Genomic DNA, 13,852 nt, shown 5'->3' with positions numbered 1-13,852 from the left:
CGCCACCAATTGGCGGTGACACGTTGCTATAGAGGTAGGGAGCTGTTGCTTTAACCCTGCGCCCTCGTGCTCCTCGCTCGTGTTGTCGTGCAGTGCGGAGTGGAGAACATAAGGAGAGCGGAGTCGCTCAATGCCAACCCCGTCTTCATCGAGGTACTCGCCCCGCTCACCGCACAGTTGCTCCTTCCTGCCCTCGGCCTGTCGTGCTAGGCCTGCCGTTGGGGCGGTGGTCTTCATTGCAAGGCCCACGGGCCACTGGCGGCTCCTGGTGGCTCCTGGTGGCCTTTAGCGCGGCCCCTGACGTGCGGCCCTGCAACAATACACAAATGGTGACAGTACCCCTTCATCATCGTGCTGTCAAATCCCAATGGTTTCAGATGTGTGGCGGCCCTCGCGCTGATGATGTCTTATCGGCGATATCGGCCGCCTCCCTCTCTGAAAATGAGTGCGTTGGGGAGACTCTCGCGAGGTGAACATTCACACGCCACTAGGCGCCTTGTGGCCGCGTCTTAACCCTCGGCTGACCTTGATAACCTCTTGAACTTGGCTTTGTGCACCCGGGGCATTGGACTGGGTCAAGTCCAGAGTCAAAACGGGGGTCTCCATGTCAAAACTGTAGTATAAATAACACTGACGGAATAAAAATTGACAGTGTTTTTATTTTGTAATCTGATGTCATGTTTGTATTTGGTCGTTGTCAACACGCCTCCAGATGCAAACCTTCAGAGGCACCGGGAGAAAAATTAAACTATTCGAGTTTTTTTGTCGGCCACATTCGGTTGGGATCAAAGAAGCACGGTCTTCTTATGTTTAATTTGTACGAGTCGCATCGCAACAGGGCGCCCTACTGACAGACGAATGGCCCGCCCACCTGCTGGCCCGTGCTATGGTCCCCTTGTGGCCACGTAGGGACAGCTGCCACCGGGCGTCTCCTTGGCCAGGTCGCCACGAGGTTCAGTGCGTGGGTGGCGGGGTATCGATCTTCTTCTTTTGCGTACGGCAGATATAGATGCAGAGCAACAACTTACAATTTCACATTCAGGTGGTCGAGCCCAGATGACCGCGCCGGTAGCTGCGGAGTGTATCATCATCGCAGGTGATGTCTCCTTCGTATTACATCGTTATACGTCGTACGGTCTGTTCTGGATGACCACGGCTCGCAGAGGTGAGCCCCACTCTCTCTGAGCGCCGCGCTCTCTGCACCGACCCCCCTTGTCTCGCAGGCCATGGCCGACCTCGTCAAGGTACACCTGGAGTCGGGGAGCACGTGCTCACGGCAGCTGGGCCTGCGCTGCCCGCTCTGCGTGAACCCCACGTGCGGCAAAGCCAAGGAATTTTTCGCCAACCAGAAGCTGTGACCCAGCCTCAGCCTGCTGGGGTGGGGTGGTGAGGGGACATGGCTAAGTGGGGGGGGGGGGGCGTGGCCTAGGGGGGGGGCACCATCAGCACTGACCCGTGACCTAAATGCTGAGTGGGGTCAGAGGACAGGGTGGCAAGAGGGGGGAGAGTGGTATGGTCTCAGAAGATTACGATGACACGTGACATGGGTTTGCAGTCGGAAGCATATTTTTGTGCTGCGTAGCATCGTTTTCTTCACATTTCCAATCTTCTGGAAGTAGTGGCCAGTTTTCATGTGACCTATGGTCCGAGTGCACTGTAAGTGGAAATTGTCGGAGGAAATTTGATCTGTGAAAATTTGGCGGAAACTTTTTTGTATGTGTGCCTTTTCCAGACAGTGGAATTGTGATGGCTGCCTATTGAAATATTGTTTGTTTTTGGAGTATACCTCCATTGAAGTCAGCTCCATATATAACCCCACGTTTTCATTGTGGCCGGAAGTTCCCCGTTAGGTGTGTGGGTGCATCTGCTCTTTGCAACCTGACGTGGGGCCCATGAGTAAACTTTTCTCTATGCAATACGAGCTTATACAACTCATTCTCTCAAGTGCGCTTCTAGACACACGCGTTGAGCTGAGCGCTCCCTGTACGTATGTACGTTCAACTTCTTTCGCGCCATACGAAGCACGTGTGATTGTTAACAACGCGTGGGACCTTGAGCCCCCCTCCCTTGCCCTTGTTGAGCTGGGGATCGTGCACAGCTCTGGGCTCGCACCCCGTACACGTTGAGTCGCCGCTGTCGAGGACACTTGACCCCCTTTCTCGTTCCGAGACGTCTGCAAGTTGCAGGGTGTGGTGGTCCCAATCACCGCTTAATCTCGGAACGCGCGAGCGATTAGTTTTATTCAGAGAGGCATAGCGCCGTTGTTTTTAACGACATCGTACTCACCGCGGAGAACTGTCGCGACACGACCGCACTCCACGACAGCTGGCGCCACATGCCCTCCCGCATGTCCTTGTACTTCGGATTCCATTCTCATGACGTACGGAATTGGAACGGAATTGGGACACGCACGTCATCGGAATGGGAAAGGGTCAAGATCAGATTTGTTTATTGAATCGTGGTAAATTGCATCGTCGCTGTGGTCGTGCTCGCGACAGGGAGCGCCAGATCAACCTCGCACACGAGGTTCATTTAAATCTGGACTTGCAGGTCGAGTGTAAGTTGACCTTGCGCGCCCCTGTGAAATGGTGCGTGATGTTTAACCGAGCGCCACTGAGGAGTCTCGGTGTGTGACACCGGGAGCAACGCCGGAGGGCAACTGCGAGCCGGGGGGAGACGGGCAAACAGCCGCCCATCGGCACAGGCGCGGCCAGAGCGGCCGACTGCAGCCTCATCGGGCGATTGTGGTCCTATTGCAGCAGCAGCAGCAGCAGAGATTGGTGACACTCAGACATCGGCTGTGCAGAGAGAAAGGCATGTTCGCATTGAGAGGGGAGGAGATCTGGCATGCCTGGCAGGTCACGTGCTCTACCTCCAACGTCACCAAATAAACTTGGTGAACCGAAGCACATTGGAGCCTTGGAAATTCCAACTTAATACAAACTCGGGGTGTGTTGCGCGCATTACGTTAGGCGAGTTTTTCCATTGTATTGTTGAATTGCTGTCGCAAGATGTATCGAGTGCTGAACGTTGTCCTGAGACACTGGTTGATACTTTGACATTGTTATTAAAATACGTAGATTAGACGTGTCCCGAGTGCTGGAGTGCTTTCCTGTGTGTTACGAATTCTCGATTCCCTGTCTGTATCCTGCTGGCGAAGTCTTACGATTGATAAGAGTAGCAAATCCCCGAGACAAGGAGACTGCGAGAATCGTGGATGATAACGTTTAATCACAAGACGTATCGATACAACCGGAGCCGTCGCTAGGGTGCACGGCGAATGGGGGCGACTGCCCCGGGCACCGCGCTTTGGATGGGGGGGGGGGGCCGCGCTTCGACGTCACGGCGTCAGATGTAACGCTTTCGGTTTTTGTTTGAAGGCGTCAACTCCCCGAGGAGCCCGTGCATGTGCTGTGACCGGTGAGAGAGAGGGCGCGCGAGTTGTGTCCACAGTCATCGGACGATTGAGGATCACGGAGCGGAAACGAGGAGACAAGTCCCGCCATGAAATTTTGTTGACATTAATTTTATTAATGAGCAGCCCTCCCCCCCCCCCGGCGTTCTCAGAGAGATCGAAACACGGTGGGCACGAGTCACGTGCCTGAGAGATACGATGTCATTCATGTCAATAATGAGTTTTTTTTTTCCATGAATCATTTTTTTTATATTTTATGATCAGTTACCTGCCCTGACATTTAAACCTGCCCTGGCATCTCACACACACCTACCCTGGCCTCACTTCAATCCTCACCTGCCCTGGGCTCACACCTCCACCTGCCCTGGGCTCACACTGGCATCGGGGAGGCACTCAAGGAATGGAACGCGACCGAGATTCTTCATCCGAGGCGACGGAGCGATGACATCAACTCGTGTGCAGGTGCTAGGCGGGTTATCACCTCGCAGGGATAGCGAGAGACGGCGGTGGCTTGAGGAGGCCTTAATCCAGCAGTGGATTGGCCATTGGCCGACGATGTCGCTCGAGCGTCGGTAAGCGCTCATTGTCTCCGTTAAAAAGTGCTGGAAATTCCACGTTCCTCGTGGTTGGGGCCAGTATGTCCAAAGGACAATGTGGGGTGGTGTGCCCCATGGTGTCTCCTCCGTCGTAGTGGGGGGCGGGGGGCGAAGGTGCGCGGAAACACCTCGCTCTGGCCAGACGCCAGCTCAGTAAAGTGCTCACGACGCCGCATGTCCCACTGTGCGTGGAAGGTCAGACACGTGGACGTTGTTGTACGCGTGACCACGGCCACACCCGCCATCAACACGCACGTGCTGCGGGAGGGTGCGTGCTGGCAATTGGCGAAGGGCGGATATGCCAAGATGCCCTGTAATTATTTTATTTAACAAAAAGAGGGCAAGACACGGGAATGTTTGTGCGGTGATTGCGCGGCAAATAAAGCAGAGAAATCAAGAAAAGCCACCGCGAAATTAAAGTGCGATGGTTTTGACTTTTATTAAACTACTACGGCAGCTATGGCTACAGAAAAATAATATGAAAGCCATTTAATGAACACTGATAAAAGCCGTGACAACCTTCTGCAGCTCACCCCCCGAACACAACAGGGAATATAGCACATCAGCATTGCCTGGGACAGGGTGGGGGGTGTGGATGGTGTGGATGGGGGGTGGGGTAAGAGTGGCGAGATGTGGCCCCACCCGGCCTGCCAGCTCCATCCCCCACCCAGCTCCACCGACCCCCCCTCCAGCTCCACCGCCCCCCCCCAGCTCCAGCGCCACCGACCCCCCCTCCCTCCAGCTCCACCGCCCCCCCCTCCAGCTCCACCGACCCCCCTCCCTCCAGCTCCACCGCCCCCCCCTCCCTCCAGCTCCACCGCCCCCCCCTCCCTCCAGCTCCACCGCCCCCCCCTCCCTCCAGCTCCACCGCCCCCCCCCTCCAGCTCCACCGACCCCCCCTCCCTCCAGCTCCACCGACCCCCCCTCCCTCCAGCTCCACTGACACAGCTCCACTGCACGGCACGTGCCAATGGATGTAACCACTCCCATATGCGTGTGTGTGTGTATGCTGAACCGTGCGTAACCAACCCTGCCAACCGTCTTGTTATCCTTCAGATAATTTTATGCACCGGAGAGTAAGACCCTAACACCTCGACTCTGTGCCCGGTGTAAATCAAAGCCTCACGAAAGGCGTTGTGCGAGGAGGCACAACGCCTTCCAGACTATAAGACGCACACCCTTCACCCCCCACCACCACTCGCCGAACACCGAGTGGGGGGGGGGGTGTTCGGGGTAGTGCGTCCATCCTAGCGCGGTAGCTGCGGGCGCTGCGTGTGAGCCGCGTGCCACCAATTCGCGCTGCCATCGTCGGCGAGAGGCGGCAGTCGTCTGTGGGGCTTTGCGCGCGGTGCTCTGCGGGAAGAGAGAGCCGTGCCCCCCCCCACCCCCTGCGGCCTTTGTGCATTATCCAAAACAAACCATCAGCAGCAGCTCGTGACGAATACGTGCACAACGCACACATTCTGTGCGCTTTCACCACGTGTCTCTTGCGTGGTTGCTGTGTGGTGGAGCTCGTGGTGGACCCCAGGACCCTCTTGCTCTATCGCGCTGCGGTGCGATGCTCTCAAAGCTCGCCGACCTCACGGAGTTGGCAAGGCAGGGCGGGTGACCGGGCACTGATCGGACGTGAGCGTCGCGTGCATCGCGCGGTCGCTCACCGCTTAAACTGTAAACGATGCCTTTTTATGCGTATGTTACCAGATAAGGTTCACTGGGCGGTGTGTATAGCTCTTTTTTTGCAGAAGCGTTCTTGCGATCACAAATGACAGCTCAACGAAGTTAGCGGCGCATCGTCGTCACCACGTGGGGATTTATCTCAGCCGAATCCTCTCAAACGCGTGGTGTCGATTCTGAACGTGGAGGGGGGAAAACAAAAGAACCGGAGGTGCCGGAGAGAGAATCCACGCGACCACGGGGAAAGAGACACGCGGACTCCAAATATGCAGCAGCAGGCATCGTCAGGGTCGGGATCGAACCCACGACCTCCTGCACACCAGGCGAGGTAGTTAACATCTCCTTGCCAGCGTGGCGTCACTGCCCCGTGAGCGGTGGCGATTTTGTCTCCGATAATGCTGCCGATTGCGTCTCGAGCAGTGGCGGTAATTGTGGCCGCGTGCGACACACCGAGGGACCGTGCTGGTGGAGGTCTCGACGACACGCCGCCACCCCCACCCCACCCACCTCTCTCTCTCTCCGCTAACGGTGTCCGCTGTTCAGCCAATGCCAGGACACGTGGAACATCGGGGCCCACCGTTGTACCCAACGGATTCGGCCACATCCCAACGTTGGGCCGCCGTTGGCAGGGTGACCGGGCTACTGCATCCGTGGGGTTGGTCGCGGTTGCGCTGCGCCCCCTCTTTCTCTCGAGAGAAGAGTTGCGCTGTGCGACTCTTCTCTCTCTCTTCTCTATCTCTTCTCTCTCTCTTCTCTATCTCTCGAGAGAAGAGTTGCGCTGCGCGACTCTTCTCTCTCTCTTTATCTCTTCTCTATCTCATCTCTCTCTCATCATCTCGAGAGAGAGATGAGAGAGAGAGAGCCGCGGTGCAGTTCTCCAGGAACTGCTGATGGCTTTTTGCACAATGCACAAGGCGGAGTGCTCTGTGCACACGTGTTGCTGTACGCGTGTGTGTGTGGCACACGTGTTGCTGTACGCGTGTGTGTGGCACACGTGTTGCTGTACGCGTGTGTGTGTGGCACACGTGTTGCTGTACGCGTGTGTGTGGCACACGAGGGGGTGCCAGGCCAGGTGCGCTTTCACGTGGTGGCCTCAAAGTGCACCTAGCCTGGCACAGGCGCCGTGGCGACGTCACCGTCACTTCATGGCGAATGGAGATTGGTAGTGGGTTTTTTTTGCTTTTGAAATCTCTGCGAGGTGATATCGGATTTTGCCACAATTGTGTGGGGGGGTGCTGGGGGGTGCTGGGGGGGTGCTGGGGGGTGCTGGGGGGTGCTGGGGGGCGGTGGGGGGGTGCTGGGGGGTGCTGGGGGGGTGCTGGGGGGCGGTGGGGGTGCTGGGGGGTGGTGGGGGGTGGTGGGGGGACGGTGGGGGGGTGCTGGGGGGGCGGTTGGGGGGTGCTGAGGGGGTGGTGGAGGGGGGTGCTGGGGGGTGCTGGGGGGTGCTGGGGGCGGTGGGGGGGGCGGTGGGGGGGTGCTGGGGGGGCTGTGGGGGGTGGGGTTGCTGGGGGGGGGTCTCTCTTCGTGTCGCACAGTGAAGTAGTGAATCAGGAACCCTCCATAAAATGATGACAAAATGCGCGGCAATCAAGAGTCTTATTTTGTTGTTTTTTTTCCTTTCACATACACAAGGTGCACCCGGATGAACAAAATGAACAATGCATACAAGCCGTAATTTTGTGTCTTTATGCGTTACACCCCTCCCCGCCCCCCCCTCCCTCTCCGCGCCCCTTCTCGCTCCGTGTCTCTCCTCTCTGAGCGAGTTCGCGGCGTTGCAAACAACACAGACAACAAGAGCACACACACACGCGCGCAGCCCGCTAAATGTACATCCTCTCGATTCTGTTCGCTCAGGAAGAGATGGCGCTCCCCATGTCGCGCCTAAATGATTGTCTGGCCCCGTGAGCGGTTCCCCTTTCTACCGCGTCTCAACTCGACCTCGCCTCCCTTGCCCGTGCCAGGGGGGGGGGGGGCAGGGGAGGGGAGGAGGGGGGCCTGGACCCCCCCCGCCCGGGACCCCCCCCTCCTGCTCCTCCTCCCGGCACAGCGCGTGGGGGACTTTCGCTTTGGCAAAACCCAAAAAATTGACAGCTCATAGCACCGTCAGGATTACAGCGTCACAGCCTTACTAATAATAATAACAACAAACGACAACAATAGCAATGATGAGGATGATGAGGTGTGAACGTGACAATACAAGCGACGGGTCTGCTCAGCAATTAAGCCAGCAGTAGATAATACTTTAGTGGTAATGCCATTAAGGGGGGATGGGGGGTAGGAAGTTAATTTATTTGGAGTAGCTGTGTTGAAAATCAAGTCAGGTTGTATCCGCGCTGCTCACGTGAACGTGGGGCGGTGCTCATCTCCGGTCGGCGGTCCCGAGCCGATGGCGGCAATTCCACGTTCCCATGGCGGGGACCAGTCTCTCTCCATGGGACGGACTACCGCTGCCCCCCCCCTCGAAAAGTGGTACTTATTTTATTATCGACGCCCGAGTGATGATGGGCTCTGTGCGGCAACAGGTGTTACTGTTCGTCGTGAATTCTGAGAATCTGTATGGAATTAAATTGCGGTTAATTACATTTCTGGAGGGTACAATACGTTTAGTAATAAATAATACTGAGTAGGAAAGCATAAACCTTCGCAGAAATAATCAAATAAATAAGGCGAATTACATTAGCAATTACAATAACGCGTTAACATTCCAGTGCTATAGTTGTATATTCATTAGTCGCTTTCTGGGAACGTGTTTTAATTAAAACAACATCAGTGACAATTATCCTGTACGAATGCATTGTGGGAGACGATGACGCAAGCTAATCCTGTTGTTATTATTATTACAGCCGGAGCAAATGAACATTGGCAATTAAAACAGATGTCGGGGTAATATTGTTCATCGTAACAATGAATCATCATTCCAATTCTCACCATCATCATCGGCGACGGCGGCGGCGATGATGATTACTCGTGACCGCGTCTAATAAATAAACAAATAAATAACACGAACTCCATTTGGCTGGGTTCGAAATCCCGCTCGTGAAGGTTCGCGGTGTCTTTGTTCCCGTCCAAAGATCATTAAAATCAGTCGAGAATGTCTCGTCGTGGCCACACTCGCCCCCTCCTGCAGCTGAGCTCTCCTCGGCAATTCCTCCGAACGCCCCCCCACGCCCCCCACCCCCCACCGCAAACTCTCCTGCACAGTGCTCCGTTACGTCTCCCTCATTGTTCTTGAGCTTTACGCGTTCCAATAAACCCACCACAACCCCCACCACCCCGCACCATCCCCTAACGACAACAAAACAACACCTACACCACCCCCCCCCAACCCCTACTATTCGTATTTGCCTTTACGCAAAAGTTAAAATGCTCACGCCACGCACCCCCGTTGGGTAGAAGCCACCGTTACACGCCACGCACATCGACTGCATGGTCCACGCCTGATAACAGCAGTGAGTTGCAGAATCGTAACAGCGATATCTTTGGGTTGTACTGTAGTTCTATGCTGCCGCTGTCGCCGCCGCCTATAACGGGGGGGGGGGGGGGGGGGATCACAGCCGTTGTGTCGATGTCCTAAAACACGGGGCAACCTCCTCCTCCTCGTCTTGCCTACAGAGAGACTTGTCCCAGCCACGAGCTCACACCTCTTCATTACGAATGTGCTGCAGGCGGCTGCTAAGCGCCCGTGACCCCGACCCATAAAGCCTCGCCCCCCAGCTAGCCACGGCAGTCGAGCAAGTCACGGATGGAGCTGCCCAGCCTAACCTAACCTTAACCCTCAATCCTCAACCCCAACCAGGGCTACAACTCAGAATTCCAACCCATCATGGGCACCTCCCCCCTCCAGCCCTTGTCCCTTACAACCCTAGCCCAGGGGTCGGCAACCTGCGACTCTTTAAGGACCGCTTCGTGAGCTTATTTGTGAAGGACCCCGTCTCGTCTCTTTAAATGTTGAGGTTTTATTACCCCGTTCGAACAAAAAGTATGTTCTTGTTACGTTGGTTACCGACTCCTGCCCCTAGCCTATAACCCTAACCCCATCGTTACCTCGACCATAACCCTAATTCTAACAACTATAACCCACGCGTTACCCATAATAACCTCTGACCCTTACCCCATCCTTACCAAGGGCCCTAACACTGCCCTATAACCCTAACCTCTCCACACCCCGAACCGTAACCTATAACCCTTGACCCAGAGGTTCACTCTCTCTGGCTCGTACAGAGTACCGTGGGACAGTCCACGTTAACACAGCCGCTGTGTGTACTGTGTGTACTGTATGTGTGCACTGTGTGTGTGTACTGTGTGTGCACTGTGTGTGCACTGTGTGTGTACTGTGTGTGCACTGTGTGTGCACTGTGTGTGTACTGTTTGCACTGTGTGTACTGTGTATGTGTACTGTGTATGTGTACTGTGTGCACTGTGTTTGTGTACTGCGTATGTGGACGGTGTATGTGCACTGTGTGTGCACTGTGTGCACTGTGTGTACTGTGTGTGCACTCTGTGTGCACTGTGTGTGCACTATGTGTGTACTGTGTGTGTACTGTGTGTGCACTGTGTGTGCGCTGTGTGTGTACTGTGTGTGTACTGTGTGCACTGTGTGTGTACTGTGTGTGCACTGTGTGTGTACTGTGTGTGTACTGTGTGTGCACTGTGTGTGTACTGTGTGTGTACTGTGTGCACTGTGTGTGTACTGTATGTACTGTGTGTGTGTACTGTGTGCACTGTGTGTGTACTGTGTGCACTGTGTGTGTACTGTATGTACTGTGTGTGTGTACTGTGTGCACTGTGTGTGTACTGTGTGCACTGTGTGTGTACTGTGTGTACTGTGTGTGCACTGTGTGTACTGTGTGCACTGTGTGTGTACTGTATGTACTGTGTGTGTTCTGTGTGTACTGTGTGCACTGTGTGTGTACTGTATGTACTGTGTGTGTACTGTGTGTGTGTACTGTGTGCACCGTGTGTGTACTGTGTGTGCGCTATGTGTGTGTGCTGTGTGTGTGCTATGTGTGCACTGTGTGTGTACTGTATGTACTGTGTGTGTACTGTGTGTGTGTACTGTGTGTACTGTGTGTGCGCTATGTGTGTGTGCTATGTGTGTGTGCTATGTGTGTGCACTGTGTGTGTACTGTGTGTGTACTGTGTGTGTGCACTGTGTGTGCTGTGTTCGCTATTCGGCAGGCAGTTGTCTCGTGCGGTTTCGCTTTGTGCGCCTGTTGTGGAACGCATCTACTACTGCCGCATAAAGCGAGGGACACCTACCTGGATTACAGCCTCACTCGGCCCTCCTTACAAGGGGGTTGGCGATTCCCCCCCACCTCCCCCTGATGTTACAACTCTCACGCAGTGCGGATCTCGCCGGGAGCAGCCCACAGACAAATTAATTTACTTTCCCTTGGCTATCGTGGGGCAGAGCGCACTTGGGGCTGGGCTCTCGTGTTCTGAGCCATCGTCAGCGAGGCCGTGCCGGCTCCCGTCTGTGTCACACCGCCGCTCACGAACCCGAGGCTGCAGCATCGGTGTGCAAACACACACACACGTGTAACGCGCGCGCGTGACACGTGTGTGTGTGCCTTTGTTACGCGTTTCGTGTGTTATTCAAATGGCATCGATGGGCGCATTTTAATTCGAGTTGCACGGAACCTGGCTGCATAATAAACCCGTATCTGTCTCGTGAAGTTCAGTCACACACACACGTGTACACAACAACAACCGCCATTCGCCACTAAGTGGCGGTGACGTCACCACGACGCTTGTGCCAGGCCATGTGCACCTTGAGGCCACGTGAAGTGTCGAACGCCCGCGGGCAGGAGGTCACGGGGCAGACCCAAGTGCCACGGGTCGACTAAGATGACTGAGATGACTGGCTGATGCACCACCTGTGCCCTCTACTGCGCCAACCTGCTGTGCTTTAGCCACCCGGCGCTCCGCTCGATGTTGTGAGCGTCGCTACTCCGCCCTCCGTTGTTGTTGGAGGGCGACTGCCTCCAACTGCCCAGTAACGTCCTTCACGAGCCTCCTCCACAGAGGCCGATCTTGACACCGCTGGTACCAGTCATCGGCAAGTCCACTCAGCTCCACGTCCTCCTGTACCACATCACTCCATCTCTTCTCTAGCCCGTGCCGCGCCCGTTTAGCCCCCTCGATCCGGCCGAACAAAAGCTGTTTCGGCATGCGGTGGCTGGGCATGCGGGCTACGTGACCCAGCCATCGCAGCCTTGCCTGCCGGAGGAGCTCACCGATGGGACCGTGCCCAGATCTTTCAAGGATTTGTGAGCTCCTCACACAATCCAGCCTGGTTAAACCCAGGATGGATCGTAGGCAGGCTAGCCTAAATGTTTCTAACCGGCGAAGATGTTCCATTTGGGGGCTCCACGTTTCGCAAGCGTAGAGAAGGGAGGGAATGACCGTGGCCGAGAAGACCTGAAGCTTAGTGGGGAGCGACAGACCAGGTAGCTTCCACACAGCGTTACGCAACCGATGAAAAGATTTTGCCGCTCGACTGATTCGGAGTGAGACCTCTGCTGTTAAACTGGAGCCACGTGTACACACACACGTACACACAGACACACAGACACACACACGTACACACAGACACAGGCAGACACAGGCAGACAGGGACACACAACCACCAGGACATAGCCACACGAAGACACGCAAACATGCAACACACCACACACACTGAGAAACATACAGGCCCACAAAGAGCTACGAACGAAAATAAAGATCCCCCAGTATACCCATAACAGACTGTAGGGGCAAGTGCTGTTAGCGAGCACCTATGAAGGCCGGAACGGCACACGAGGGGGTGGGTGGCCAGCACCACGCCCGGTTGCCTTTGTCTCCCCAGTGGCGATGTTTACACACTGCACCAGGTACTCATTTGAGGCTGAGCCGAACTAGGGAAGGCCCAGGACCGGTTCAGATGATCGTCACTGATGTTGGCCGTGAGCGGGAATCGAATTGGGGTCACCGGGTTCGTAGCGCGGTGCGCTGAACCACTGCGCCACCGCTCCCAACACGTGCACACTGACCTGCATCAACATACATCACACTCACAGTGCCACACTCGTGTACACAGTCACACACAAAGCCTCACTCGTACACAAACACTCGTGAGACACAAAGACACACACACACAAAGACACACACACACACCGTGACGCACAGACACGTGACGCACAGACACGTGCACACACGCAGCGCAGGACGTCCTCGTGACGGGTTGTGCCGTTCCGCAGTGCGGCGCGCCCCTCTTCCACGTGGTAATGGGAGTTGTTGTTTTGGTTGTGCGTGGGCCAACAACATCCCGACCACAGCTCCACCACAGACAGCCTGTACCACAGCGCGTACCACAGCCCGTACATAGTCGCACCACAGCCCGCGTCACAAGCTCGTAACACAGCCCGTACCATCGTCTCACCACAGCCCGTACCACAGCCCGTACCACAGCCCGTACACACAACCCATACCACAGCCCGTACCATCGTTTCACCACAGCCCGCGCCACAAGCCCGTACCACAACCCGTACCATAGTCGCACCACAGCCCGCGTCACAAGCTCGTACCACAGCCCGTACCATCGTCTCACCACAGCCCGTACCACAGCCCGTACCACAACCCATACCACAGCCCGTACCATCGTTTCACCACAGCCCGCGCCACAAGCCCGTACCACAACCCGTACCATAGTCGCAGCATCGATGTATCCGTAGTCTGCTCATTGTATGGCACTGGTCGCATGGATCAATCTGAAGCGAAACTCGCGGGGCAATCTCACCGTGGCGGAGCTGCTGCTGCACAATTTTCACACGGGTTCTTTTGTTTTCTTGGTTGCCTAAACGAATCAATTCCTCTAATAGTTTTTATTTACCCATTTCATATAAAATCCGAGAACCAAGCGAGAGAGAGGGCGAGGTCTCGACCCACCCGGGGGCAGAGCACGTGGCAGGGCCGCACACGTGACCCACACATTGCCACCAAAGTGCCGCCACGTGACTCCTTCCATCGCGGTGGCATTGGCCCGCCTTCTCTCTCTCTGTTTCTCAGTGTGCCCTGGCATCTTGGAGACGTCTTCGAGACGTCTTGCCGGCACGGGCAGCAGCACAGTTTGGTGGCGATTCCGTTGGGAAAAGCCACGCCGGTAAAAACAACGGAGACGTTTTATATA

General features: G+C 55.7%; 1 protein-coding gene across 1 annotated transcript in view; it reads left to right on the top strand.

Moving 5' to 3' along the window:
- The window catches only part of FECH (ferrochelatase), a 32,290-nt gene extending 29,200 nt beyond the window's left edge, over nt 1-3,090 (top strand). Inside the window, exons 10-11 of the mRNA XM_032953879.2 lie at nt 94-153; nt 1,224-3,090. Of these exons, the coding sequence (XP_032809770.1) occupies nt 94-153; nt 1,224-1,358 (195 nt within the window). The 3' untranslated portion in view covers nt 1,359-3,090. The remainder of the gene's footprint in view (nt 1-93; nt 154-1,223) is intronic.
- Nucleotides 3,091-13,852: the final 10,762 nt, after the last annotated feature.

The sequence above is a fragment of the Petromyzon marinus genome, chromosome 13 (genome assembly GCF_048934315.1).
Source record: "Petromyzon marinus isolate PM22_M1 ecotype Great Lakes invasive population chromosome 13, UKy_Petmar_22M1.pri1.0, whole genome shotgun sequence".
Taxonomy (NCBI): Eukaryota; Metazoa; Chordata; class Hyperoartia; order Petromyzontiformes; family Petromyzontidae; genus Petromyzon; species Petromyzon marinus.
The sequence above is the reverse complement of the archived record's forward strand: the minus strand, read 5'-3'. Positions and strand labels throughout refer to the sequence as shown.